The following is a 27,228-nucleotide window of genomic DNA, read 5'->3' on the forward strand; positions in this document are numbered from 1 at the left end:
CTGGGGGTAAGGCCCAGCAAGCCCTGCAAACGATTAAAGTCATAATTTCTTGATTTGGGCTGTTATGAGAAGTGCATGAGAGTGGGAATCAGAGGACCCTAATAGTTCTGATACTTTTTCCCTTTGAAAATGGGATTAATGATGACGTTTTTCCCAGTAGACTGTTGAAAGAAATAGGCCAGTGATTTGTGTGCTCAACACAGGAAGAGCAAGTAAGAACACTTGGAAGTAGCAGTGGCTGTCCTGTAGGTTTTGGATACCAAATAATGCTACAGTTATGTGGCTGGTTGAATTTAGTTGGTTTGAAATGGAACAGACTTTTTTGAATTGCAGAAGTGACCAGAGTTGGGAAGTTTTATAATTAGCCTCAAGGCAGTGAACCCTTAGATCTAGTCAGTTAAAGGAATACCTTTATGGCTGCACATTAAAATCACCTGAAGAGCTTTTTAAACACTAGTTTCTGAGTTTCCACACCCTTCCACAATTTGATTAATTGTTCTGGGCTGAAGTCAGCTCTCAGCACATCTAAGAGCACCCAGGTGATTCCAGTACTGCCAGGCTAGGACCCTTTGGTCTTAAGGATAGCTTGAGGAGCGAAGGGAAAGGACACTGTGTTTTGTTTTTTGTTTTTTAACATTTATTCCTTGAGGATTATTCTGAAGATTTTGGCTTTAACTTCATGTTACGAGTAAGGAAACTGAGAGACTTCCCTGGTGATCCATTGGCCAAGACTTTGTGCTCCCAATACATGAGGCCTGGGTTTGATACCTGGTCTCGGGAACTAGATCCCAGATGCTGCAACTAGAGATCCTGCATGCCACAACGAAGATCGAAGATCCCGCGTATCACAGCTAAGACCTGGCTCGGACAAATAAATCAATAAATAGCCTTAGCAGATCCTCCCAGGTAGAAGACATAGTTTAAAAAAAGAAAAGTTAGGAAACTGAGACTCGGTATATCTAAACATCACACAGAACCTCAGTCCAGGTTTGCTAAACTCTTGTCCAAACCTTCCACACACGTCTCCTCCAACACACAGCAAGGAAGACAGTTCTGCGAAGAGGCCTTATTGTACTTGCCTGGATCTGTTTTCAAGTCAAGGGCTTTCCCCCACGGCTGGTTTTTATTTTATTTTTTTTAAGCTAGTGTACAGTTACTTCCTCTCTGTGTGTGGCCTCAAGCTGTGAAGCAGAGGCCTGCTTTTGTTTCTGATTTGGCTTGATTTTATGTGTGGTCCAGAATTCATAGGGCCCATGGAGCCAGAGGAGGGGCAGCTTCTGCAAGACCAGGAAGTTAAATGTAGCCTGATTGACCTGGGGGTGACACAGATCTTTTAGAACTGCGGGTTGCAATCTTGGCTGCACACTAGAATCACCGAGGGAGTTGGAATTTTAAATTTCTATTTCCCGGCCACATCCCTAGACGAGTTACATCAGAATTTCCCTGGGTCGAGCCCAGGCATCAATATGTTTTTTTCTATTTTTTTGGTAAGTGGAGAGCCACCATTGAGAATCAGCAACAGTGTGCTCAGAGGAGGTGGGAAAGAGAAAGCTAGACTTACCGATATAATTAGAATAAACTTCTGATTGAATAAAATTGGTAAGCTGTATGTCAGGTATTGATTACCTGTGTTTCTTATAGCCAGTTTTGCTCTCTCCAGCCTCACCTCCCCAGCCTCATTGATAATGCACTCAAGTCTTTGAAACAAAGCAGGACCCCAAAAGGGATGGCTGGGGAGTCCTCCAAAGAGAGGTTTGGCTGTGAGAGCCTCCTTGTCTACTGCTTTGTGTCCCCGCTCCATGTGACTTGGGCTTAGGGACAACAGCCAGAACCATATTTCCCAAGGTCCTCTCCTAGTATTGAAGTGGGCTTTAAAAAGGTGAAAGGCTTGCTTTGTCTATTCGGAATTCTCAAGCTAGACCGATATTTTCCACCTTCATCCTCTTAGTAATTCAGTCAGATGTCAGTAGAGCTGGAAATGGTCTCCGAAGAGAAGAGAATCTGAGACTTGGAGTGCATCCTCAGGTGATCATGGTTTGGGTGCTTTGTGTTGCTCTGAGCCAGGGGCCGGGCCCAGCACCTTCTGGGGCTTCTGTCACCGCAGCCCCGGGAGCGAGGCGTGGCTGCTGTCCTGCTTGCTAGACCAGACCAGGTTCCAGACGGGCTTCCTTGATGGCTCAGCAGGTAAAGAATCTGCCTGCAATGCAGGAGGCCCAAGAGATGCAGGTTTGATCCCTGGGTCAGAAAGATCCCCTGGAGGAGGAAATGACAGCCCACTCCAGTATTCTTGCCTGAAAATTCCCACGGATTTAGAAGCCTGGCGGGGTACAGCCTGAAGGGTGGAGAAGAGTTGGACACGACTGAGTGGCTAAGCACAGGCTCGAATGGCTCCTTCAGGCTCTCACAGCTGGTCAGTTGCAAAGCCAGGGGCTTAAACTCAGGTCTGATTTGCAAACCCAAGCCCTCAGGCATACATGGCCTCCTGTCTTTATTTTGGCGCTTTTCTGAAGAAGACTGAGGCGAGGTCACCTTTCTCAGTTTCTGTGTCATAGCTCTGTATGTACCAAATGTGACTGTTGATAAAATCGTGGGCTTGAGGCCAGGCAGGACTTGGCCACGTTCTTCTCTCGCTTTGTCATCAGGCCTCCTCTGTCACCACGCACTTCAGGAAGTGACTGAACGTGGCTCGAGGTATCCAAATTCACAAAAGGCAAATAATGATAGCTGTCCTTCAGCACTGTTTAGATTTTATTTATGTGGCTACACCAGGCCTTAGTTGCAGTGTGCAGGATCTAGTTCCCTGACCAGGGATCGAACCTGGGCCCCCTGTATTAGGAGCACGAAGTCTCAGCCACTGGGCCACCAGGGAAGTCCCTATTTGGATTTTAAATGGTTGTTTGTGATGATACACATTGGAACAGTGGCATCTTCAGGAAGGGGGCTCTCTGGAGTGATGGAAGTGTTCTCTGTCTTGAGTAAGGGGCTACGTATATGGGCTTCCCTGGTGGCTCAAACAGGGAAGAATCTAACTGCAGTGAGGGAGACGGGGCTTCCATCCCTGGGTCGGGAGGATCCCCTGGAGAAGGGAATGCCAACCCATTCCAGTATTCTTGCCTGGGAAGTCACATGAACAGAGGAACCTGGCGGGCTGCAGTCCTTGGGGTTGCAGAGTCAGACATGACTGAGTGGCTAACATACACATAGATGCATACATTGCTCAAAGCTCATCAAACTCTACACGTAAAAGGCACTTTATTGGAACTTCCCTGGTGGTCCAGTGGTTAAGAACCTACCTTGCAGTATAGGGGACACAGGTTCGATCCCTTCTCTGGGAAGAGCCCACATACCTCAAGGCAACTGAGGCCATGCCGCAACTATTGAACCCTCCAGCTCTGAAGCCCTCATGCCACACCGAGAGCCTGTGCAGCTCAACGAAGACCCTATGAGCTGCAGCTCAGACCCAATGCGACCAAAATAGATATAAAAAATAAATGTATTGTATATACATTACCTTTAAAAAGGTATTGGAAAGCAAAACAAGTACAGTACACAAAATTATCCTTTATGACTTTTATTTACCTGTTTCATGTTAGGTGCCTAACAAAATGCTACATCATTTCCCCAAAACATATTTATTTTTGTGTAAATTTTGATCTGACAAGGGTGCTTAAAAAAATATTTCCATTTTGGGGCAAATTTCCTTAATGAATGCCCATCCCACCCAAACCCCCCAAAATCCATAAATACAAGCTTTTTTCCTCTACTATTTGTATTTTATTGAAGTGTAGTTGACTTACAGTGTTTCAGGTACCCAGAAATGTGATTGAGTTATACGTATACACATGTATTATTTTTGAAATTATTTTCTTTTATAGGTTATTATAAGATATTGACCATAGTTGCCTGTGCTATACAGTAAACCTTTGTTTTTTGTTGCATATCTATTTTTTTAAATTAGAAATTTAGCATTCTCTTCAGGCTAAGTCAAAGAAGTGGAATCAAAATGTCATAACACTTTTAGTTAGGCAAAAATTCATATTTTCTAAAATATACGTTATACGTATTATTTTTATATGTGTATACAAGAGCTTTACTACACTTGATAAAGACTTGAAAAAGAACATCAAAGAAAAGAGATGGAGAAATTGGAAAACAAACTAAATGGGAGTGCTGAATATGAAATAGAAAGTGAAACAAACTAGGTAAAAGTAAAAGATCCTTATATAGTCCAGTTTTTAAACATGGCTGCTCATCAGAAACATATTGAGCTCTGGCAGAAAGAAAAAAAATAGCAATGTCTGGCCTTTTGTATTTTTCAAAAAATTCCGAGATAATTCTGATATGCATCTGGATTTTAAAAAGTGATTACAGGTTTTTCTATTAAATGATAATTTTGTTGATATTAAAACTAGTATTTTTCTGTTGACCAATCATGATACAATGGTATTAAGTGAGTAATAGTTACATAATCACAATAATGAAAGCTACTTGTCGGTTTTCACAATCAGTAGCCAGACAAAAAATAAAAGGTTATTACAGTTGCAGACCACAAGGGGAATATGATTAACCTGACAATATAAAGTAATTACATACAGTTTGGGGGATCAAGGAGAGTGATGTGGTAAGTGGACGTGCATATGTGCACAGAGTTTCATCTCCTCAGCCAGTCTGTATCTTTTGGTTGGTGTGTTTAATCCATTTACATATAAGGTAATTATCAATATGTATGATCCTATTACTGTTTTCTTAATTGTTTTGGGTTTATTTTCTGTAGATAGGTCTTTTCCTTCTCTGTTTCCTGCCTAGAGAAGTTCCTTTAGCATCTGTTGTAAAACTGGCTTGTGGTGCAGACTTCTCTTAACTTTTGCTTGTCTGGAAAGCTTTTGATTTCTCCGTCAAATCTGAAGGAGAGTCTTGCTGGGTAGAGTCTTCTTGGTTGTAGGTTCTTCCCTTTCATCACTTTAAATGTATCCCACCGTTCTCTTCTGGTTTGTAGAGTTTCTGTTGAGAAATCGGCTAGCCTGATGGGAGTTCCCTTGTATGTTATTTGTAGTTTTTCTCTTGTTGCTTTTAGCATTTTATGTCTGTCTTTAATTTTTGTCAGTTTGATTACTGTGTGTCTCCGTGTGTTCCTCCTTGGGTTTATACTGCGTGGGACTCTCAGTACTTCCTGGAGTTGGTTGACTATTTCCTTTCCCATGTTTGGGAAGTTTTCAGCTCTTATCTCTTCAGGTATTTTCTCAGGTCCTTTCTCTCTCTCTCCTCCTTCTGAGACTCCTATAATTCAAATGTTGGTGCGTTTGATGTTGTCCCGGAGGTCTCGTAGGCTGTCTTCATTTCTTTTCTTTTTTCTGTATTCTGTTCTGTGGCTGTGATGTCCACCATTCTGTCCTCCATGTCATTTATGTGTTCTTCTGCCTCAGTTTTCCCATCATTGATTCCTTCTACTGTATTATTCATCTTTGTTCTTTTGTTCTTCTAGGTCTTTGTTGAACATTTCTTGCATCTTCTCAATCTTTTCCTGCATTTTTTTTCCTAGATCCTGAATCATCTTCACTATCATTATTCTGAATTCTTTTTCTGGAAAATTGCCTATTTCCACTTAGCTGTTTTTCTGGGGTTTTATTTTGTCCCTTCATCTGGGACATAACTTTCTGCTTTTTCATGCTGATTAATGTGGTTTTTGTTTTATTTGCTGTGGGACTGTGGTGCTTCTTGCTTCTTCTGTCCACCCTCTGATGGAGGAGGCTGAGGCTTGTGTAAGCTTCCTGATGGGAGAAACTGGAGGTGGGAAAAACTGGGTCTTGCTCTGGTGGGCAGGGCCTTGCTCAGTAAAGCTTTAATCCAATTGTCTGCTGATGGGTGGGGTTGCACTTCCTCCCTGGTAGTTGTTTGGCCTGAGAGGACCCAGCCCTGGTCTCTGTAGTAGAGTTGGTGATGAACTCCTAGAGGGTTCATGCCAAGGGGGACTCCTAGACTGCTGCTGCCAGTGCCCCCGTCCCTGTGGTGAGCCCCTGCTGACCCACACCTCCACAGGAGGCCCTCCAGCACTAGCAGGTCGTTCTGGTTCAGTCTCCTGGGGGGTCGCTGCTCCTCTTTTCTGGGTCTTGGTGTGGGCAAGATTTCATTTGTGCCCTTCAAGACTGGAGTCTGTTTCCCCCAGTCCTGTGGGAGTCCTATAATCAAATGCTGCTGGCCTTCAAGGTCAGATTCCCTGGGGATTCCCAGTCCCTTTGTCGGATCCCCAGGCTGAGAAGCCTGGCTTGGGGTTCAGAGCCTTCACAGCAGTGCGAGAACTTCTTTGGTATTATTGATCTCCAGTCTGCACCCACCTGGCGGGTGTAGGATTTGATTTTTTCCTGACTGTGCCCCTCCTGCCGTTTTGCTGCGGCTTCTTCTTTGCCTCTGGGGTGTCTTATTTTGGTGAGTTCCAGTTCCTCCCATTGGTGGTTGTTCCACAGCTCGTTGCAATTCTGGTGCTCTTGCAGGAGGAGATGAGTGCACGTCCTTCTCCGCCATCTTGAACAGGAAGCCTCTAACTATAAGCTCTTTAACCTCCTGCTCCAAATCTTCAAAGTTTTCCAAAATTCCTTATTCCCGTAAGCTGTTTCTGTCATCCCATGGACAGTGTGTCTTTCTGGGGAAAGTGGTTGGTGAGAACTGTTAGTGTCACCAACTGGTTTTGGCTCGAGAACATAAAACTGTACTCTGATACTGCAAAAGATTTTTTAAAAATATTCTTTATTCCTTTCTTTTTCGGCCTTCCCACAATGAACATGTAACTGATAAATAAACAAAAGTGTCTTTTTTCTGCTGCAATACCTGGCATGTGGGATCTCTAACCAGGGATCGAATTTCAATTGAAATCAGGGGACTGGTTTCAGAAGAAAGCTGGGAGGTGAGGGCCCTGCTTCCTCTTGACCTCTGTCTTTTGTGTTTGGCATCAGGCCACGGAGACCCCAGGTGAGCTTAGCCTGCGCTTTTCAAACCTTAACTGCTTGTGACGTTTTTGCCTGATGGAGCAGCAACAGTTTCTTGAGAAAACACTTTACTCTTCAGGAGGCTGTTCTTCATCTTTTCCTGCTGCGGGCCCTGACACCAGTTCCCCAGGCCACTCTTGAGGGGACAATGGTCGAGCAAATTGGCCGTTGCCTCTACTATCACCAATGGATGGCAGGTTGCCAGCAGTCAGTCCCTTAGCCCATTTAAAAATTAACATTTGTGGGACTTCCCTGGTGGTCCAGTGGTTAAGAATCCACACTTCCACTGCAGGGACATGGGTTCAATCCCTGGTTAGAGATCCCATGCCAGGTGTTGCAGCAGGAAAAAGACACTCTTTTTTGTTTGTTTTTAATCAGTTATTAATGTAATACATGTTCATTGTGGGAAGGCTGACAAAGGAATAAAGAATATTTTTTTAAATCCTTTTGCAGTTATCAGAGTATAGTTTTATGCCCTCCAGCCAAAACCAGGAGCACGTTTGTAGTCAGAGTTGAGTTTGTTTCCTTGATCCATTGGGAGAGAACTGTGAGGTGGCTCAGGAGATTCTGGCTTGCAGTGGGTGGTTTTGGGGAGAAATCAGGGAAGTGGGGCTCCACTTTGTGTTGAACGCTGTCAGGAAATAGGGCTAATTCTGTGATTGGGTCTCCGTAATTCCTCTCTTCAAGGTGGGAAGGATGGAACAGGGTTCGGGCTCTAATTGGGAAAGAAGCAGCCGTGGCTCCTACTGGTCATTTTTGGGGGACAGTGTTTTTGTCCGTGTTCAGACATAATCACAGAGAGGCCTTGCTTGGATCTTGATCCATCCGCCACCAAGTGGCCTTGTCTGGCGGTGATGGGCTGCAGGCAGCCCAGAGCCTCAGCATGCAGGCCAGGCAGCTGCTGGCCATCAGGGGCTGCCTTCTCAGCGCCGAACCCCAGGTTCAGTAAAGACTCAGCCACTCTCAGACACTTCTCCAGCTGTAGAATTTTACCTATCCAAGAAAGTTTTCTACTGGGAGTTTGGGATTAGCTGATGTAAACTGTTACATCAGTTCAGTTCAGTTATTCAGTTGTGTCCGACTCTTTGCAACCCCATGGACTGCAGCATGCCAGGCTTCCCTGTCCATCACCAACTCCCGGAGTTTGCTCAAACTCATTTGCATCGAGTCAGTGATGCCATCCAACCATCTTATCCTCTGTCATCCCCTTCTCCTTCTCCTTTAGTGTTTCTTAGCATCAGGGTCTATTCCAGTGAGTCAGCTCTTCGCATCAGGTGGCCGAAGTATTGGAGTTTCAGCATCAGTCCTTCCAATGAATGTTCAGGACTGATTTCCTTTACAATTGACTGGTTTGATCTCCTTGCAGTCCAAGGGACTCTCAAGAGTCTTCTCCAGCACCACAGTTCAGAAGCATCATTTCTTCGGCATTCAGCTTTCTTTATGGTCCAACTCTCACATTCATACATGATTACTGGAAAAACCATGGCTTTGACTATGTAGACCTTTGTTGGCAAAGTAATGTCTCTGCTTTTTAATACGCTGTCTAGGTTTGTCATAGCTTTTCTTTCCAAGGAGCAAGCATCTTTTAATTTCATGGCTGCAGTCACCATCTGCAGTGATTTTGCAGCCCCCAAAATTAAGTCTGTCACGGTTTCCATAGTTTCCCCATCTGTTTACCGTGAACTGATGGGACTGGATGCCACGATATTCGTTTTTTGAATGTTGAGTTTTAAGCCAGCTTTTTCGCTCTCCTCTTTCACTTTCATCAAGAGGCTGTTTAGTTCTCTTTGTTTACTGCCCTAAGAGTGGTGTCATCTGCATATCTGAGGTTATTGATATTTCTCCCGGCAATCTTGAATCCAGCCTGTGCTTCATCCAGCCCAGCGTTCCTCATGATGTACTCTGCATATGAGTTAAATAAACAGGGTGACAGTATACAGCCTTGACATACTCCTTTCCCGATTTGGAACCAGTCTGTTGTTCGATGTCTGGTTCTAACTGTAGCTTCTTGACCTGCATACAGATTTCTCAGGATGCAGGTAAGGGGGTCTCGTATTCCCATCTCTTCAAGAATTTTCCCCAGTTTGTTGTGATCCACATAGTCATGGTTTGTAGCGTAATCAGTGAAGCAGAAGTAGATATTTTTCTGAAATTCTCCTGCCAGCAGATGTTGGCAATTTGATCTCTGGTTCCTCTGCTTTTTCTAAATCCAGCTTGAACATTGGAAGTTCTCGGTTCACATACTGCTGAAGCCTGGCTTGGAGAATTGTGAGCATTACTTTGCTAGTGTGTGAGATGAGTGCAGTTGTGCGGTAGTTTGAAACTTCTTTGACATTGCCTTTCTTTGGGATTGGAATGAAAACTGGCCTTTTCCAGTCCCATGGCCCCTGCTGACTGACTTCTCCAAATTTGCTGGCATATTGAGTGTAGCACTTTCACAATGTCTTCTTTTAGGATTTGAAATAGCTCAGCTGGAATTCCATCACCTCCATGAGCTCTGTTTGTAGTCATGCTTCATAAGGCCCACTTGACTATTATATTGAGGCTGGATAAGCAACATGGTCTTACTCTAGAGCGCAGGGAACCATAATGAAAAGCGTATTAAAAATGTGTGTGTGTGTGTGTGTGTGTGTATAACCAAGTCAGTGCTGTGCTGCAGAGACTGGCACAACATTGTGAACCAACTGTAGTTCAATATAAATAAAACTAAATTTTATAAAATGTTTGGAGTACGTGCATGCCAGGTTCCAGTCTCCTTTCGTCCGTCTGCTTAGAAGCGGCATCTGTTTCTACAACTTGAGATGTACACGGTCTCCAGCAGGACTCTTAGACTAGGTGGATCTTGCTGTCTGGGGCGACGCTAGTGCAGGAAGTCTCTAATTTTGCAGTAACTGGCTTCACCCCATCTTTATGTCTTTCACTGAGTCCTGGGAAACACTTTTTCCCTGGAGGAGAACGATAGTTGAGATCACACTCAATTTCTTAAAAGCTTGTTTCATGGGTAGTTCAGCTGACACTTTCAGCTGTTGCGTGGTGAGTGGCAGTAAGGGGGCAGAGACCCAGCTAGTGCTCTTAGCCACTTTAGCACACAGCCGGCATGTCCCTTTAGTTATATCAGCAGTGGCACAAAGGAGCTCCTTGTAATGCAGGACTCGGTGGTAAACTCAAACCTGCAGGGTCAACAGGTGAAGCCGGTGTGAGCCCAGCTGTCTGCGTGGAGTTTGGGGCCAGTTGGGGATTGTATACGCCTGCCCACAGGGCAACCAGCACCCCAGCTCACACCATGCGTTCCCTTGCTGGCCTAATTGGTCTCTGATTTTTTTGTTGTTGTTGTTCTGCTGGGTCTTTGTTGCTGTGCAGGCTTTCCTCTAGTTGTGGCAAGCAGGGCCTACTCTATCGTTGCTGTGTGCAGCCTTCTCACTGCGGTGGCTTCTCTGCAGAGCACAGGCTCTAGGCGTGTGGGCTCAGTCATTGTCGCCTCCAGGCTTAGTTGCTCCATGGCATGTGGGATCCTCCTGCCTCAGTGATCAAACCTGCGTCTCCTGCATTGGCAGGCAGATTCTTTACCCCTGAGCCACCAGGGAAGGCCTGGCCTCTGATTTTAAGAGAAGCCAGAAATCCAGCTTTTCCTCTGAACTCTTCCTGAGCTGTCAAGACTGGGAGTGAACTTTGTTCTCAGTGCAGGACACACTGGGACTAAGTAGGACTCATCTGGAGGCCAGCCGCAGCCCACTGGTTGAGGAAAGGAAGTCAGGCCTCATGCCGTGACCCTGCTGACCCTGCATCTTGTCCCCGGGCAGGAAGAGATGTCAGGAGAAAGTGTGGTGAGCTCAGCGGTGCCAGCGGCTGCGACCCGCACCACTTCCTTCAAGGGCACGAGCCCCAGCTCCAAGTATGTGAAGCTGAATGTGGGCGGAGCCCTGTACTACACCACCATGCAGACGCTGACCAAGCAGGACACCATGCTGAAGGCCATGTTCAGCGGGCGCATGGAGGTGCTCACGGACAGTGAAGGTAAGACCAGCGTCCCGGGCCGGGGCTGTGCTTCTGGTCGAGGGCTTCCTTCCAGTTCAGGAAAGCAACACAGAACTGGCTTGGGTTTCCTGTTGTGCTCAGTGTTCACCAGACGTGGAGGGAGCCTTGAGTGTGAGTGATGGAGACCACATCTATTCGGGGTGTGGTCAAGGAGGGCTTCCCTGAGGAGGTGACACCTAAGCTGAGACCCAAAGATGACTGAGTTGGCCCGGGGGAGTGGGGGAACTGGGTGGGATCATAGTCTCCACTTAGCTGTTGGCTCGCGTTTTGACTTTGAGAATGAGGCCCCCAGGCCTCAGCTCTGTGCAGCGGACTCTGGACTGGCTCCCCTGGTTGGCTCCCTTCCCATTCTCTCCATGATGATCCTGTGATCTCAGAGTGAGACTCAGGTGTGACCGAGGCAGCAGCGTCTGCTCGGGACCCTTGTCCTCCTAGGATGGGACCTGTCAAGGACTCACAGACCTGAATTGGGGTTGCAGCTCCCCTTTCTCGTGTCTGGTGACGCTCCTCAAGATTGTTAAATCTGTTGACATCTCACTTCCCCATCTGGTAAATGGGCACAGTGACACCTACTCCCTGGGCTGTTGGCCCATCGGAAGTGTTCAGTATATGTGCATTCGGTGTGTGCTTTTTTTGTTTTCATGGAAAGTCCTGTTAATGCAAGAAGAAGAATTGTGTACAGTGGTCCTACTTCCCACCCACCGGGAACGCTCAGAGAACCCTGCAAGAGGGAGCATCCTTCTCTGACTGGGTTTACGGGGGAAGGTGGCGTGTGGCTGAAAGATGGCCCCATCTTTCATTGCTTGGCCTGAGCTTGCTTGAGACCAGGCCACCGCCTGGCTTGACCTTCCCTTCCCTGTTTCTGAGGCTGGCATCTGGGCTGATGCCCCTGCCTCTTGGGATGATAGTGCCTGGGGGAAGGGTGAGTTTTGACCCCAGGGGTGGAATTGGGGGCCCTGGGCCCGGTGTGCACATCATGTTCTCAGATCCTAAGAGAGCACACCCTTGGGCTGCCTGCCAGTGGGCGCGTCTCCCTGTGTCCTAAGGAAGCCAGTCTGTGGGGCCTGAAGTCCCGCTTCCCCGGCCTCCCAGTGACCTTGGGTTTCTGGTCCAGCAGCAGGCGAGTGAGGCCAGAGCCCCAGAGCTGCCTCCGCACCACACCCAGAAAACGCTGAGCTTCTTAGGAGTGCGAGGGTCCCCTCTGCTGGGCCACACCCAGCATCGCGGGGCTGTTTGTGGAAATCAAGACAATAGCGCCCCAGCTGCTGAAGGAAACAGACTTTATCTGAGAGCCCAGGATCGTTGTGGCTTTACTTCCGCCCTGCCCTGTCCCTGGCGGGGCTCAGGAAAAGCGCCCAAGTCGCTTCAGAAGCAAAGTGGGAGCTTTGTCTCCCTGAAGGGCCCTCGCCTTTGGTGGCCTGATGCCATGTCACAAAGGAGACACAGTCCGCAGGCTTTCCTGCCCCGAGATTCCTGGGAGTGGAAGCAGCGGGCCTGTGTGGGCTTCTCAAAAGCTGCCGGTCTGTGTGTTTGCCTGGGGCTTCCTGGAAAGCCCAGTGTCCCCAGGGAAGGAGTATGGGCTTGGATATGCCAAACCACAGCTGTTTTCACTTCAGGGGAGCGCCGGCCCCCTTTGAGCCATTAGGAAAAGCTCACAGTATGGCCTTTTTGGGGCTTTGTTACATTTAAGTCTCACCCTAACCCTTTGAGGAGTGGCTGCTGCTGTTACTGATTAGTGAGAAATCCACTCCCTGATGGCTCAGATGGTAAAGAATCTGTCTGCAGTGCAGGGAACCTGGGTTTGATCCCTGGGTCAGGAAGATCTCCTGGAGAAAGGCATGGCAACCCACTCCAGTGTTCTTGCCTGGAGAATCCCATGGACAGAGGAGCCTGGTGGGCACAGTCCATGGGGTTGCAAAGAGTCGGACATGACTGAGCAGCTGACACACACACACGTCTCAGAGATGTGAAAGGCTTTTTCAAAAGTTACAGAGCTGGAAACGAGGAAGCCACTGAGGGCAGAACTGGCTCTTTCTTACTATCTGCTTTGTGTGGTTTGGTGTGGGCTCAGGCCGGGGCGCCCGAGTGTGGCAGCCTTGTGGTCCAACCACTGGCTTAGAACTGAAGCCCTTTCAGCCCTGTGACGTCGGGCTGGGTGTCTGGTCCTCCAGCCAGCACTGTGCTGGCAGAGCAATCCTGTTGGCCCCTGGGGAGACCCTGCACAGCCCCACCCGTGGCCTGGGCACACCCTCAAATTTCCAAAACAGGGTAGACTTTCTGTATCTCACAACATCATCCCGGCCTTCAGGCGGGAAGGCTGTCAGTGACAGTGAAGTGTGCCACAAACAGGTGGGTGAAGCCAGCAGGACGGCTTGCTGGTTAAGGAACAAGGGCCCTGAAGGTCCCAAACTGTGTGCATTGTGTAGGTAGAAATCGCCACAGGATGCCAGAGAAGCTGGTGGCTTCTAGGGAGGGGATCCGGGGTCCTGGATGGGTGGCAGACTCTCTTGCACTGCATGCCCTTCTGCCTGAGTTGTATATTGTGTGGGTTGGGAAGATCTCCTGGAGGAGGGCATGGCAACCCATTCTATTTTTCTTGCCTGGAAAATCCCATGGACAGAGGAGCCTGGAAGGCTACGGCCCTTAGGGTTGCACCAAATTGGACACAAATGCTACTGGGCACAGCACAAAGTGTCAGTAGGGACTTCCTTGGTGGTCCAGTGGTTAAAAATCTGCTTTCCAGTGCTGGGGACAGGGGTTCAGTTTCCTGATCAGGGAACTAAGGTCCCACATGCCATGGGGCAGCTAAGCCCACGCTGCAATAGGAGACGCCCACAAGCCACAACTAGAGAGAAAGCTTGTGTGCTGTAGCAAAGGCCCAGTGCAGCCAAAGAAAACCAGAGTGTCAGGAGTGCCGAGCAGAGAAACCCTGCCCTGGAGAGCCTGATTCAGGAAGGAGGCCACTTCCAAGAGTCTGAGTACCTAGGCAAGTTTTGGGACCGTAAAGATCTACCTTAGTTTGGCAAAGGAGAGGTCGGTGAAAGCGTCCTGGAGGGGGTCGGGGAGGGAAGGATGGAGGAAGTATGTGGTCTTCTGCCCCCGACCCTAAGCGGAGCCTCCTCCCAGGTTCCCCGGAAGCCACGCGGACCACCGTCCCCGGGGCTGGAACACGCCGTCTCCAGTCTCGAGGACCTGTATACAGGGCTCAGCGTCAAAGCCCTGATTGGAGTGCTGCCGATAGACCCGGCATTGTGCTCTGTGCCTCCTGTACCTTCTGTCGCCTTTATGCCAGCGCAGGGAGGCACCATTTTTAGAACGGGAAACTGCCGGACCGAGAGGGTCAGTGAAATGCCGACATCATCCAGCAGACAAGGGCAGAGCTGGGTTTCCAGCAGAGGCCCACGCTGAGTGCGTCTCTCAGCCCGTCCATCCAAGAGCCTCCGGGTCTGCACCCCTCACCCTTCTTTCCAGCTCTGCCCAAGAGGCCGGGGAACTCCAGGTCATCCTGATGTGGCTTGCCCTCTCTTAGCTTGTCTACATGCTAGGGACCGGAGCGGACCGTTTCAAAGGGATCTATTCCTGCTCTGAAAGCAGCAAAAATATTTTTGAAGTCAGAATGCTAATTGAAACCTCATGGAGAGAGCTCCTGGCTCTCCTTTTTTTTTTTACCCTTATTTGTCCAAAGTATGATTCCTTCGCCACAAGCATTTCCTGGCGGCATTCTTGAGCCGGAGCCCAGTGTCACGGTCTGCCTGTTGGTTTATGGAGACTCTGGAGTGTCACTCGGGTAGTTGATTTCAGGGGCCCTCGCTCTTAGCGGCCGAGTCGTCCATGCAGTGAAGGCAGGGGAGGAGGTTTTCTTCCCGGAGCAGCTGAGTGGAACCCGTTGCCGTTTCTCCCAGAGACCGAGGTTCTGCGTGGCTCCTCAGTTCTGTACAGTGAGAGGAGTCTTCCCACGAGTTTCTCACTTGTTCTCTGTGGTTTAGTGCTGCCTCCCCAGCTAGGGGATGACCCTGAACCTCTCCGAGCCTCTCTTTTATCTCTGGAAAATGTAGGAGAGTGAGCATCTCTCATCAAGAACTGGTGGGAAGGTAATCTGGTCTTACCATACCATGTCAGTTCATTGGAAGGTGGGCACTTGATCCACAGAAACACAGAGGTCACAAGCTGGTGGCCTGCAGGCCCTGTTTTGGCTCCCCTGTGGTAGGTTAACGACAGGTTTACAACTAGTTTTGTTGTTCAGTCACTAAGTCATGTCCGAACTCTGAGACCCCAGGGATTGCAACACACCAGGGTCCTTGTCCTTCAGTATCTCCCAGAGTTTGCTCTGACTGACGTCCATTGAGTCACTGATGTTACCTAACCATCTCATCCTCTGCTGCCCCCTTCTGCTCTTGCCCTCAGTCTTTCCCAGCATCAGGATCTTTTCCAGTGAATCAGCTCTTCAGTTTACTGAAAAATCAGGAGATTTCACAGGGAAATCTGCATTTTTGGCTTCTCCTGGAATATCGGGGTTCTGAGCCCTGGGCTTCGTTCCCGCCTGGCCACTCTTGGCTGGAGTGGGAGGAGCTCCCTTTTGGGGGCGGGGCCTGTGCTCTGGTTGGCCCCGCCCATACACACTCAGTGGTCCTGTTTGCTCAAGGATCTGAGCTGCGGGACAGACTGAGCCTGTACTGTGTTGTCTCCGCTGGAGAAAGGAGCGGTAGCATCAGCGGGCACCGTCAAGATGACAGGGCTCGCCATCCCATGAAGACCTCATCCTTCCTCGGATCCAGGGCCCCACCTTTGCTTTGCATTTGCTGAGACTGGGGGTGAACTTCTCACTGTGCTCAGGAAACCAGAGCCTGTGACCAGCCTGTAACCAAAGGCCTGGGAGCCGTGGACTGAGGATAGTTGCTCGGGAGCGTGGAGATGGCCTGGGCAGCACTCCTGATGATGGTGACAGGCACCACCAACCCATGTGTGAGAGCTTGCGCACCCTTGGTGGTGCTGCGTTTGGGGCAGCTGGGCCGACTTGCCACTCCAGATGTGAAAAGGTGCCTTGGCTGCTCTTGGCCTTCGTTGACCTCTACTGATCCAGGGCCTGGGTCTGAGGAGGATTCGGGGAGGACATAGTGGTCTTAGGAGTGGAAACCTGGCGCTTTTCCCAGATTGAGAGCAAGCAGAGGCAGAGTGTGACTGACTGCTGTGTAAACCTAACTGCCCTGGGTGCCGGCAGCATGCAGCAGGAGATGGGGGGCCCCCCTTCCTGGCGTGATGCCACGGGTTGGGAAGGCCCGGACCCCTCCATCTGTCTGGCTTCACATCTTCTCTCGAGATGTGCTTGGTCTTACTTCCCTCTCTGGTACCCCCTCCTCCCCTTCCCAGGCTCTAGTCCGCTTACCCCCCTCCACCAATAGCATGTACATTTCCTCCGAGGAACCCTGGGAAGCATGGCTTTCTAGTGGAGGAGAAGCGGCCCCGCAGGCCAGTGCGGGATTGGAGATTGGAGAGGATGTGGATAAGCGGGAGGGCTTGCCTGGTCCTGCCCCCACCCCCAAGGCACAGTTTTGCACCATGCCTGCTTCCGGTCAGCAGCTGGGAGCCATTTACATTTCTCCTAAATGCCAGCGCCACCTCCCCAGGTCAGGCTTCACTCAAGGGCAGGGTCTGTCTGGTCACCACCATATCTCAGGTCCCTAAATGCCTTGTGTGGAGTCACGGATGGAATTTCTTCTGGTGGTGCTGGTGAGTGCCTGGGGGGCACCCTTGGGAGGCCAGATGTCACAGCCTGTGGGCAGCGAACCTTCTGCTTCCTTAGAAACGGCCCTGCTGTGTGGGAGTCTGAAAAAAGTATTGTTGAAAAAGAAGTGGATATTTTCACCCCAGAAGCCTTTCCACCATCCATGGGTTGTGGTTGTTGACTTTTCAGTTTGCCTATTTTTATCCAGATGTGGGGCGTTAGGCCCTCTTGGGATACACTTGACAAAGGGATTTTTGGGACAACTTAGAAACACGCTTTTAGGATGCAGGGACCCTGCACCTGGAAGAGCCCAAGACCAGTGAGTCCGGGTGCAGTGTCTGCAGCCAGCAGGGAGGCTGTGGTGGTGCTGCCAGGCAGGGCCTCCGTCAGCCCTTTGCTGGGAGCCAGGTGGGTGAGGCAGCTGCCCTCTCTGTGGTCCTGCTCTCCCCGGGAGGTGGGTGGAACCAAGAGCCACCCCATTCCCCTCAGGGCCTTCCAGGAAAGGCACACCCAGGTAACACACCCCTCCTTCCCGCAGGCTGGATCCTCATTGACCGGTGTGGCAAGCACTTCGGTACGATACTCAACTACCTTCGCGACGGGGCGGTCCCCTTGCCCGAGAGCCGTCGGGAGATTGAGGAGCTGCTGGCAGAAGCCAAGTACTACCTGGTCCAGGGCCTGGTGGAAGAGTGCCAGGCCGCCCTGCAAGTAGGTGTCCCCGCCTCCCCCGGGACCCCCTGCCTCTAGTTCCCCTCTCTGCAGAGGAGGGCAGTTCCTCCCTCACTGAGATGCTGTGCGAGTCAATGAGTTGACCTCAGGGCTGCTTGCCTCTGGCCAGCTTGACCCCTGAGAGGCTTCCCTGGGATGCCCAGGCCACCTGACTGCTCTGCAGCATATTTCAGCCCTCATGGTTTCGGGTCCTCTCCTGTGTACATTGCAGCCCTTCAGTACCCAGCTATGGGGTATACAACTTGATCCGTTTTCTGGACCCTTCTGGGGACTTTCCCATGTGTCACTGTTGAGAGCCCACCATAATCTCTGCAGACAGACATCCCCCACTCCTCAGCTGGACCTGGGGCAAGACCACTGGGATCAAGTCTAGGGAGAGTAAAATCCCTGTAAAACTAGAGTGCCTTTTGATGGAGCCAGCAGCCGTGAAGACGCGGCCGAGAATCAAAAGGGTCCCTGTAGGTTGTCAGAGGCATTGGATATGTATTCATGAGGCTCGCATTTGCGCCTCTCCCAGCCGCCTGTCCATGTGACTCCCCACGGAGGCAGTCCCCGTCATGCCTGTCTGCCCGAGGAACGGTTAACTTGCACATACTGCCTCTCCCGAGAGTCTGTGAGCTCTCACTGTACATCTAATGGAACGTTGAAGCCTTTACTTCGTTGTTTTCATTTCGTGTTTATGTTTGTTAAAGTAACGCATATAAAACATTTACAAAATCAAGTTAGTACTGTAGGCAAGGTTGATGCCTAAAACACTACCATATGCCTTCCACCCCATCCCACCCCCGAAGCAGCCTCTTTTGATTCTTACAGCAGTTGTTTTTTCTCATATCTCTTACATTGCTATTTATTGATTTTCCGTTTTCAGCGTTATCCACTGACTTTTCTATAGAAAGTGGAAAGTTAGCTCATGCACCACCCCAAGCCACTACCAAACTTGCATGCATGTGTTCCTTCTCTCATTATTGTTTCTCAAAGTTTTGACTAAATCAGTACTCAGAGCTCACAGTGAGTCATATGAATATTGGTAACAGTGGAGCCATAGAGTACAGTGATTATTTCCTTTCTCTCATGACTTTTCAGTTTGCCAGAATTGGTCATTGCTTCGTTGTTTTTTGTTGGCTTGGTTTTCTAAGTACACAACCCGAATGTAGCCCCAGGTTCTCAGAAACCACAGTCTGCTTTTGGCATGCTCAGACACATCAGGGAATCTCTGTTTCGCCTTTGTCTTAGAGACATGCCCTCTGGTTCCTTCTTGTGGTTTCTGTTAGTCTGAGATTAAACCTTGAGGACTGGCCTCCTAGTTTCTGTCACTTTATTGTTCTGTTTTCTCAGATGGTTTTTTTTTTTTCTCCCAGTTGTATCTTTTCAAGGCTTCTGTTGAGGTTTTCATTTCTGCTCTGGTATTTCCGACTCCCAAGAACCTTGTTCTCCACGTGCTCTTAATGTGGCATGCCCGTCTTGTTTCGTAGGATGTGATACCGGCTCTTGTCGTTCCCATCTTCCTCCTGGAAGTTCCCTTTCTGCTGCCTTCATCGTGTGGCTCCTCCTCTTACTTTTTCTCTTTGTCTTGGTTTCAGTCTCATGTTTCAGAGGCTTTCTGAATCTAATCTGATGGTCCTTGGTCTGTTGAAATTTAAGCTCTGGAAAAAACTGTAGGTATTGGTCTTGGTTGTTTGTGGGCTTCAGTGGCGAATGATAAGGCTGACTTCTTCAGGGGGTACTCTCAATGTCCGAATCTATAAATGCTTCTTCTGGACAGATGGTTCCCGCAGAGGAGTCCTCCCCTCTCTAGCCTAGTTGGTGTGAGCCTGACTGGCTGCCTTTTGGGATCTGAGCGGAAGGGGTAGGGCTCACCACTGAGTGCTTAGATCATTCACTGAATCCCCTCTTTTCAGAATTGCAAGTCAGCCCTCTCCTGCACAAACTTCTCCAGGAAAGTGGACTTTTCTCCTGCCAGGCTGGGGTAGGGCATCCATCTGGGGTCTCACCAGTGCTTCTGCCAACAGGCAGGCAGTCCTCAACTCTTGCTCTCAGCCCAACAGCTTTCAGAGCTGTTCTGGGAAAATCTCTCAGACTCTTTCCCATCAGCTGGCTTAGGTTTCCGCTTTCTCCTTCTGCTTAGTTGTCATTCATCTGAGACCTGCTTTCCAGCCTCGAATTTGTGACATCTCTAGCCTGCTGACCGTACTTCTCCTATTCCTTTCCTCCTTAAAGGCTTATACCTTTTCATTCCTCTGCAGTCATTGCAGTGGAGTTTGTAGGAGCTTTGATGCAATCATATCATCTGCCTTGTTTAGGGTTTATTTTTGAGTGGCTTCCTTGGCTATGAGGGGACTTCCCTGGTGGCACAGACGCTAAAGCGTCTGCCTACAATGCAGGAGACCCAGGTTCGATCGCTGGGTCAGAAAGATCCCCTGGAGAAGAAAATGGCAACCCACTCCAGTACTATTGCCTGGAAAATCCCAGGATGGAGGATCCTGGTAGGCTACAGTCCATGGGGTTGCAAAGAGCCGCACACAACTGAGCAGCTTCACTTTCTTTTCACTTTCACTGGGCTATGAAAAAGTGTCATCACTGTTAGTATTTACGGAACACCCTGGCATGTAAGACTCCTGGCCAAAGAGCAGGTTCATTGGAGAACTCCACTCCTGATCGTCGCCCAGCTTATAAGATCATCCTCCTCTCTTCGCAGCCGTGGCTGCCGCATCTCCTCTCACCAAAGCCTGTCTTTGCCTGACAGGCCAGCTTAAACAGTCCAGTGCTGGGCAGGCCCCCCAGGCTGAAAGTATGTTTTGTTCCAGCAGAACAAAGATACTTACGAGCCATTCTGCAAAGTTCCCGTCATCACATCATCCAAGGAAGAACAGAAACTTATAGCGACATCTAATAAGGTATGTTGGAGGCACCCTTGTGGCATTTCTTTTGCTACTGAAAATGGTGGAGATTCTTCTGAATAAGTTTTGAAATATGTGTAAAATTGCTTGCACAAGGTCTGAGAAGGGGTCAAGAGTGGGAGCCTGCGGCTCACCTTGTGTTGCCCCTGGTATCGGGGTCATGCCGTCTCTCAGCCCCTCCGCACCCAGCCGGCTATGCTTGCCTGCCTCTTCAGGCTGATGGCGGGGCCCCAGCTCCGAGGGAGGCCAGTGTTCTCTGCACCTGCGCTCCAAGTAACTCTCTTCTTTCTGTTTTTCCTCTGAAACAACCCACAGCCAGCCGTGAAGTTGCTCTACAACAGAAGTAACAACAAATACTCGTATACCAGGTAAGGTGTTGGCCAGAAAAGACCTCTGTACTCATGCCTGCCAGGCCCAGCTCCCTGCCCCCACATTCCCTTCAGTGGAGGGTGGCCTTTCTGCACCTCTGGAGTGCCTGCTGGGTAGACAGATAGGAAATCTAACTCACACATACCGTAAAATTCACCCTTTTAAAAATACACAGCTCAGTGCATCTTTCCATATTCACAGAGCTGTGCACCATCACTGCTTACCTCATTTCAAGCCGTTATTGTCATCCCAGGAGGAAGCCTGGACCCGCTATCAGTCACTCCCCGGATTCCTCCACCCTCCTACCTCCCCCAGCCCTGGGCAACCACTGCTGTGTTTTCTATTTCCATGGATCTGCCTACACTGGACATTTCATGTAGATAGAATCACGCAATACGTTGTTTTTGTGTCTGGCTGCTTTCACTCAGCATAATGTTTTCAAGGTTCATCCATGTTGCGGCGTGAATCAATACTGCATTCCTTTTTATGGCTGAATAATACTCCACCATGCAGACAGACCGCATTGTTTACCCATCCACCAGTTACGGTTGGGCAGTTAGGGTTGTTTCCACTTTTAGTCGTTAGGAATAATGCTGCTGTGGGCGTGTGTGAACACACACACATTTCCATTTCTCCTGGGCAGATACCTAGGAGTGGAATTGCTGGGTCATGCAGGAACTCCAGGTTTAGTCATTTGAGGACATGCTGGACTGTTCTCCACAGAGACTACTACGCCATTTTATGTTCCCACTAGCAGTAAATACGGGTTTCTGGAGTGCTGTTTGCCTCTTGGGAACATGTGGCTCCAAATCAGGAATTAAAGGATGTAGGGTTGCTGAAGTCATTCGGGACCAGTAAATGGACCCAGGATAAGCAGTCTATTTTGGGCTGGTTGCACAGCCCCTCATGGGGCTCCATGGAGCATGCCTCTATGCCCCCCACCTGCCGCCTGTGCCTGCAGGGCCCTGTGTTTTCAGCATTTCATCCCTGGTTTTGGCACAGCAGGGCAGCCACTCTAGCACAGCCTTGGGGACCAGAGCTGTCTTTTTGAGACTCAGCTCTGCCGTTTATTAGCTTTTGACCTTGGGCAGTTCCCTGATTTTTCTGATCCTTGCTTTCCTTTGAGCGGTAGGGACTATACTGCCGCTTTCTTGGGCTTCTTGTGAGTTTGGTGAGGGATGGTAGACATAAGGGGCCTGCATGTGGAAACACTGCCCCACCGGTGGTGGCCCTTAACACGTGCCGGTAATCAGTTGTCTTATCACCTGCTCTTTTGCAGCAATTCTGACGACAATATGTTGAAAAACATCGAACTGTTTGATAAGCTGTCTCTGCGCTTTAACGGAAGGGTCCTGTTCATTAAGGACGTCATTGGGGACGAAATCTGCTGCTGGTCCTTCTATGGCCAGGGCCGAAAGATCGCCGAGGTCTGCTGCACCTCCATCGTCTACGCCACTGAGAAGAAACAGACAAAGGTAAGGGCCTGCAGAGGATGGTTCCAAGTGGCTGGGCTGAAATCCACATTCGTCCAACTTCCCTTTCCCTTGAGCTAAATCCACTTCAAGAGGCAAAGGCTCTAAAGATGTTTTCTGGACTCACGACTGCTCACTGGTACTCGTTATCTCTGGGGCCCTGGAAAGGTCCAAATGTCGGCTTGGAAAAACAGCATGGCATTTTGTTTCTGACAGCCAGCAAGGAGAGGCAGTCATACTGCTCCTGGGTTCCTTTTCTGTGACTTGGATTCACACGGATCCTTGTCCCCACATGTGCCCTGCCGCCCGTGTTTTCTCCTCTGCCGTTGGTGATCTGACACCACCTTGCCGTCCTCCACGCGACTCTTGCTCATCAGGAGCAGTGCTCCCTCCAAAGTCTTGACCTTGGGCGTCTGGCTGTGACCTACTGCTTCCTTGTCGTCTGTCCTCCTCCTCCCCACTGACCTGGGCAGCCCTCCGCCCTCACGGGGCTCCCTCGGCACTGCTCCTGAACCCTGGGGGCTTCCTTCCCAGTGCGCGATTCCGTGACTGATCTGGACTCTGGACCCATTTTTATGTCATCCTCTGCAGCCAGTGGGCCTGACCTTTCCTTTGGCCTCTGTCCTTGTGTTGTTCTGCAGAGCTCCATCTTGCTGCAGTGTGGTTAGAGATCAGGTCCACTGTTAACATTGAAATTCACTCCCTTTATGTCTCTGCTCGCCTCCCTTCCTTGGGCTGTGTACCCTTTCTCTTTTTTCCCCCCTTCTTTTTTTTTTTTTTAAATATAGTTGGTTATACACTGTGATATTAAATTACTCCTGTGTAGCAAAGTGACTCATTTACACGTATGTATGTTCTTTTTCGTGTTCTTTTCCATTATGGTTTATCACAGGATACTGAACACAGTTCCCTGTGCTATACAGTAGGACCTTGTTGTGAAGCTCCCTGGAGAAGGGATAGGCTACCCACTTCAGTATTCTTGGGCTTCCCTGGTAGCTCAGACGGTAAAGAATCCACCTGCAGTGTGGAAGACCTGGGTTTACTCCCTGCTTTGGGAAGATCCACTGGAGGGAGGAGGGCATGGTAACCCACTATAGTATTCTTGCCTGGAGAATCGCCGTGGACAGAGGTGCCTGGTAGGCTACAGTCCATGGGATCGCAAAGAGTCAGACACGACTGAGTGACTAATTACAGCACAGCATAAGTGGTATCACATTGTATTTGTTTTGCTGTTTCTGAGTTTGCATAATATGATAATCTCTAATTGCCTCTTGTTCAGTTGCTAAGTTGGGTCCAACTCTTTGAACCCCATGAACTGCAGCACACCAGGCTTCCCTGTCTTTCACTGTCTCCTGGAGTTTGCTTAAACTCATGTCCGTTGAGTCGGTGATGCCATCCAGCCATGTCATCCTCTGTCTTCCCCTTCTCCTGCACTCAGTCTTGCCCAGCGTCAAGGTCTTCTTCAGTGAGTCAGTTCTTCGCATCAGGTGGCCAAAGTATTGGAGCTTCTGCTTCAGCATCAGTCCTCCAATGAATATTCAGGGTTGATTTTCTTTAGGATTGACTGGTTTGATCTTGCTGTCCAAGGGACTCTTCAAGAATCTTCTCCAGCACCACAGTTTGAAAGCATCAATTCTTCGGTGCTCAGCCTTCTTTATGGTTCCACTTTCACATCTGTACATGACTATTGGAAAAACCATAGCTTTGACTGTATGAACCTTTGTTGGCAAAGTGATGTTATATGCTGCCTTGGTTTGTCATAGCATTTCTTCCAAGGAGCAAGTGTCTTAATTTCATGGCTGCAGTCACCATCTGCAGTGATTTTGGAGCCCAAGAAGATAAAATCGGTCACTGTTTCCACTTTTTCTCCATCTGTTTGCCATAAAGTAATGGAACCAAATGTCATGATCTTCGTTTTTTGAATGTTGAGTTTTAAGCCAGCTTTTTCACTCTCCTGTTTCACCTTCACCAAGAATCTCCTTAGTTCCTCTTCACTTTCTGCCCTAAGAGTGGTATCATCTGTGTATCTGAGGTTGGTGGTATTTCTCTGAGCAATCTTGTCCAGCTTGTGCTTCATCCAGCCTGGCATTTCACATGATACACTTTATAAGTTAAATAAGCAAGGTAACAGTGTACAGCCTTGATGTACTCCTTTCCCAATTTTGAACCTGTCCATTGTTCCATGTCCAATTCTAACTTGTTTCTTGACCTGCATACAGGTTTCTCAGGAGACAGGTAAGGTATTCCCATCTCTTTAAGAATTTTCAAGTTTGTGGCTTTAGCATAGTCAGTGAACAAGAAGTAGATTTTTTTTTTTTTCTCTTCTAATTCCATTGCTTTTTCTAAGATCCAGTGGATGTTGGCAATTTGATCTCTGGTTCCTCTGCCTTTTCTAAATTTAGCTTGTACATTTGGAAATTCTTGGTTCATGTACTACTGAAGCCTAGCTTGAAGGGTTTTGAGCATTACCTTACTAGCATGTGAGATGAGTGCAATTATGTGGTAGTTTGAACATTCTTTAGCATTGGAATGAAAACTGACCTTTTCAAGTCCTTTGGCCTCTGCTGAGCTTACCAAATCTGCTGGCATATCAAGTGCAGCACGTTAGCAGCAGCATCTTTTAGGATTTCAAATAGGTCAGCTGGAATTCCATCACCTCTATTAGCTTTGTTCGTGGTAATGCTTCCTAAGGCCCACTTGACATCACACTTCAGAATGTCTGACACGGTGAGTGACCATCATGGTTATCTGGATCATTAAGACCTTTTTTGATACAGTTGTTCTGTGTATTCTTGCCACCTCTTCTTAATGCCTTCTGCTTCTGTTAGATCTTTACCATTTCTGTCCGTTATTGAGCCCATCTTTGCATGAAATGTTCCCTTGGTGTATCTAATTTTCTTGAAGAGATCTCTAGTCTTTTCCATTCTATTGTTTCTTCTATTTCTTTGCATCCTTCACTAAGTAAGACTTTATCTCTCCTTGCTATTCTCTGGAACTCTGCATTCAGTTGGATATATCTTTCTTCTTCTCCTTTGCCTTTTGCTTATCTTCTCAGCTATTTGTAAGGCCTCCTTAGACAGCCACTTTGCCTTCTTGCATTTGTTTTTCTTGGGGATGGTTTTGATCACCACATCCTGTTCAAAGTTATGAACCTCCATCCATAGTGCTTCAGGTACTGTTTCTAATAAATCTAATCCCTTGAATCTATTTGTCACCTCCAGTGTATAATGATGAGGGATCTGATTTAGGTCCTATCTGAATGGCCTAGTGGTTTTCCCTACTTTCTTCAATTTAAGTCTGAATTTTGCAATAAGGAGCTCAAGATCTGAGCCACAGTCTTATTTTTGCTGACTGTATAGTGTCTCCATCTTTGGCTGCAAAAACTATAATATCAGTCTAAATTCAGTATTTACCATCTGTTGATTTCCATGTGTAGAGTCGTCTCTTGTGTTGTTGGAAGAGGGTGTTTGCTATGACCAGTGCATTCTTTTGACAAAACTCTATCAGCCTTTGCCCTGCTTCATTTTGTACTCCCAAGGCCAAACTTGCCTGTTACTCCAGGTATATTTTGACTTCCTACTTTTGCATTCTAGTCCCCTATGATGAAAAGGACATCTTTTTTTGGTGTTAGTTCTAGAAGGTCTTGTAGGTCTTCATAGAACTGTTCAGTTTCAGCTTCTTTGGCATAGTCTTGGATTATTGTGATGTTGAATGGTTTGCCTTGGAAACAAACAGAGATCATTCTGTTGTTTTTGAGATTGCACTAAAGTACTGCAGCACATTGGTGGACACCTGGCGGCCAGTGAAGGTTTACAGGCTCAACCAAGACCAGCAGGGAGAGGACCAGGTGGCCGGGCATGTGGTCTGACTATGAAGCAGCCGAGGAACGTGTCCCTGCCAGTCAGGGCGTGACAAAATGTGGTCCACCGGAGAAGGAAATGGCAAACCACTTCAGTATGCTTGCCTTGAGAACTCCATGAACACAATGAAGAGGCATTTTTCGATAGCCTTTTTTTGATTCCTTCAGTATTTTTAATCTCTTTTTGAAACAGGTGTCTGTTAGACTGGAGGGGTTTGCTTCATTGTTTGTCTTTCCGGGGAATACTCTTAACCAGGAGTGGGTCCTCCGCTTTTTCATTTATTTACGTTTCTCCTGCTCTGTGAGTTTAGGAGGAACAGTTGTCTTCTGTGGTCTTGGAGAGCTGTTCATGTGGGGTCATCCCTGTGCAGCTCATGTGTGTTCAATGGATTAGGTGCAGGGCTGTTTTTAGTATGGGTGCCAGTCGCCTTTCCCCTGGCACGTGCTGGTGGGTCACCGCTTGACGGGTGGTGTGCAGATGTGGCGGTTGGTGCCTGGTTCTGGGGTTCTTAGTGGCAGCAGGTGGCTCGGGCACCCCTGCACCATGTGATGGGAGCAGAGGCATCTGGAAGCCATGCCTGGAGTTTGGGTGGGCAGCACAGGGGGCCCCGTGACCACTGCTGGGGTCGAGGAGGGAACTTCTGGCCTGTGACCAACCCCTGGAGCCTGTGCAGTGTGCACGCAGGGAAGAGGCTGCAATCTGGGTCCCGCCCCTCCCCACGTGCACCCTGCTAAGATCACTGGTCTCTAGGGTGGCCCAGATTTCCACTGGGAACACTCCCAGCCATGGTTGCACTGGATTCCAGCCCCCAGCACCCCACCCCCCGCTGTCTGTCCCTACACGGCCATCCCCCGACCTCTCTCTGGTTCTGATCTCTGAAGCCCAGGTTCCAGCGCCCAGCCCCAGCCCCCTGACCGTCTGTGCCGCCTCCCATCCTCTCTGTCCGCTGTGTTCTCCTCCCAGGCTCGCCTGTCCCGGCAGGTCCCCCAGGGGTGGGGGCTTCCCAGGGTGCAGGAGCGTCTCCCCTTTCACAGCTCCTTCCCAGAGGCACAGGGCCCATCCTGACTGGTTTCTTGCTTTGTTTTCTTTTTTCATACCCAGTCTGGAGATTTTCTCGCCCTTTGAGCAGTCTGGGCTCTTTTGCCAGCATTCAGTAGACTCTCT

At 48.9% G+C, this 27,228-nt stretch overlaps 1 protein-coding gene across 3 annotated transcripts in view; it reads left to right on the forward strand.

The window, feature by feature from the left end:
• KCTD10 (potassium channel tetramerization domain containing 10) overlaps positions 1 to 27,228 on the forward strand; it is a 32,991-nt gene that overhangs the window by 1,248 nt on the left and 4,515 nt on the right. For 2 of the 3 annotated variants that reach the window (XM_055404364.2, XM_055404366.2), the window contains exons 2-6: positions 10,781 to 10,994; positions 17,276 to 17,445; positions 20,271 to 20,360; positions 20,679 to 20,731; positions 22,012 to 22,207. In XM_055404364.2, the coding sequence (XP_055260339.1) occupies positions 10,781 to 10,994; positions 17,276 to 17,445; positions 20,271 to 20,360; positions 20,679 to 20,731; positions 22,012 to 22,207 (723 nt within the window). The remainder of the gene's footprint in view (positions 1 to 10,780; positions 10,995 to 17,275; positions 17,446 to 20,270; positions 20,361 to 20,678; positions 20,732 to 22,011; positions 22,208 to 27,228) is intronic. The other variant, XM_055404365.2, reaches the window with a different exon arrangement.

This window comes from Moschus berezovskii, chromosome 19 (assembly GCF_049115385.1).
Source record: "Moschus berezovskii isolate FMDL1 chromosome 19, NW_MosBer_1.0, whole genome shotgun sequence".
Lineage (NCBI taxonomy): Eukaryota > Metazoa > Chordata > Mammalia > Artiodactyla > Moschidae > Moschus > Moschus berezovskii.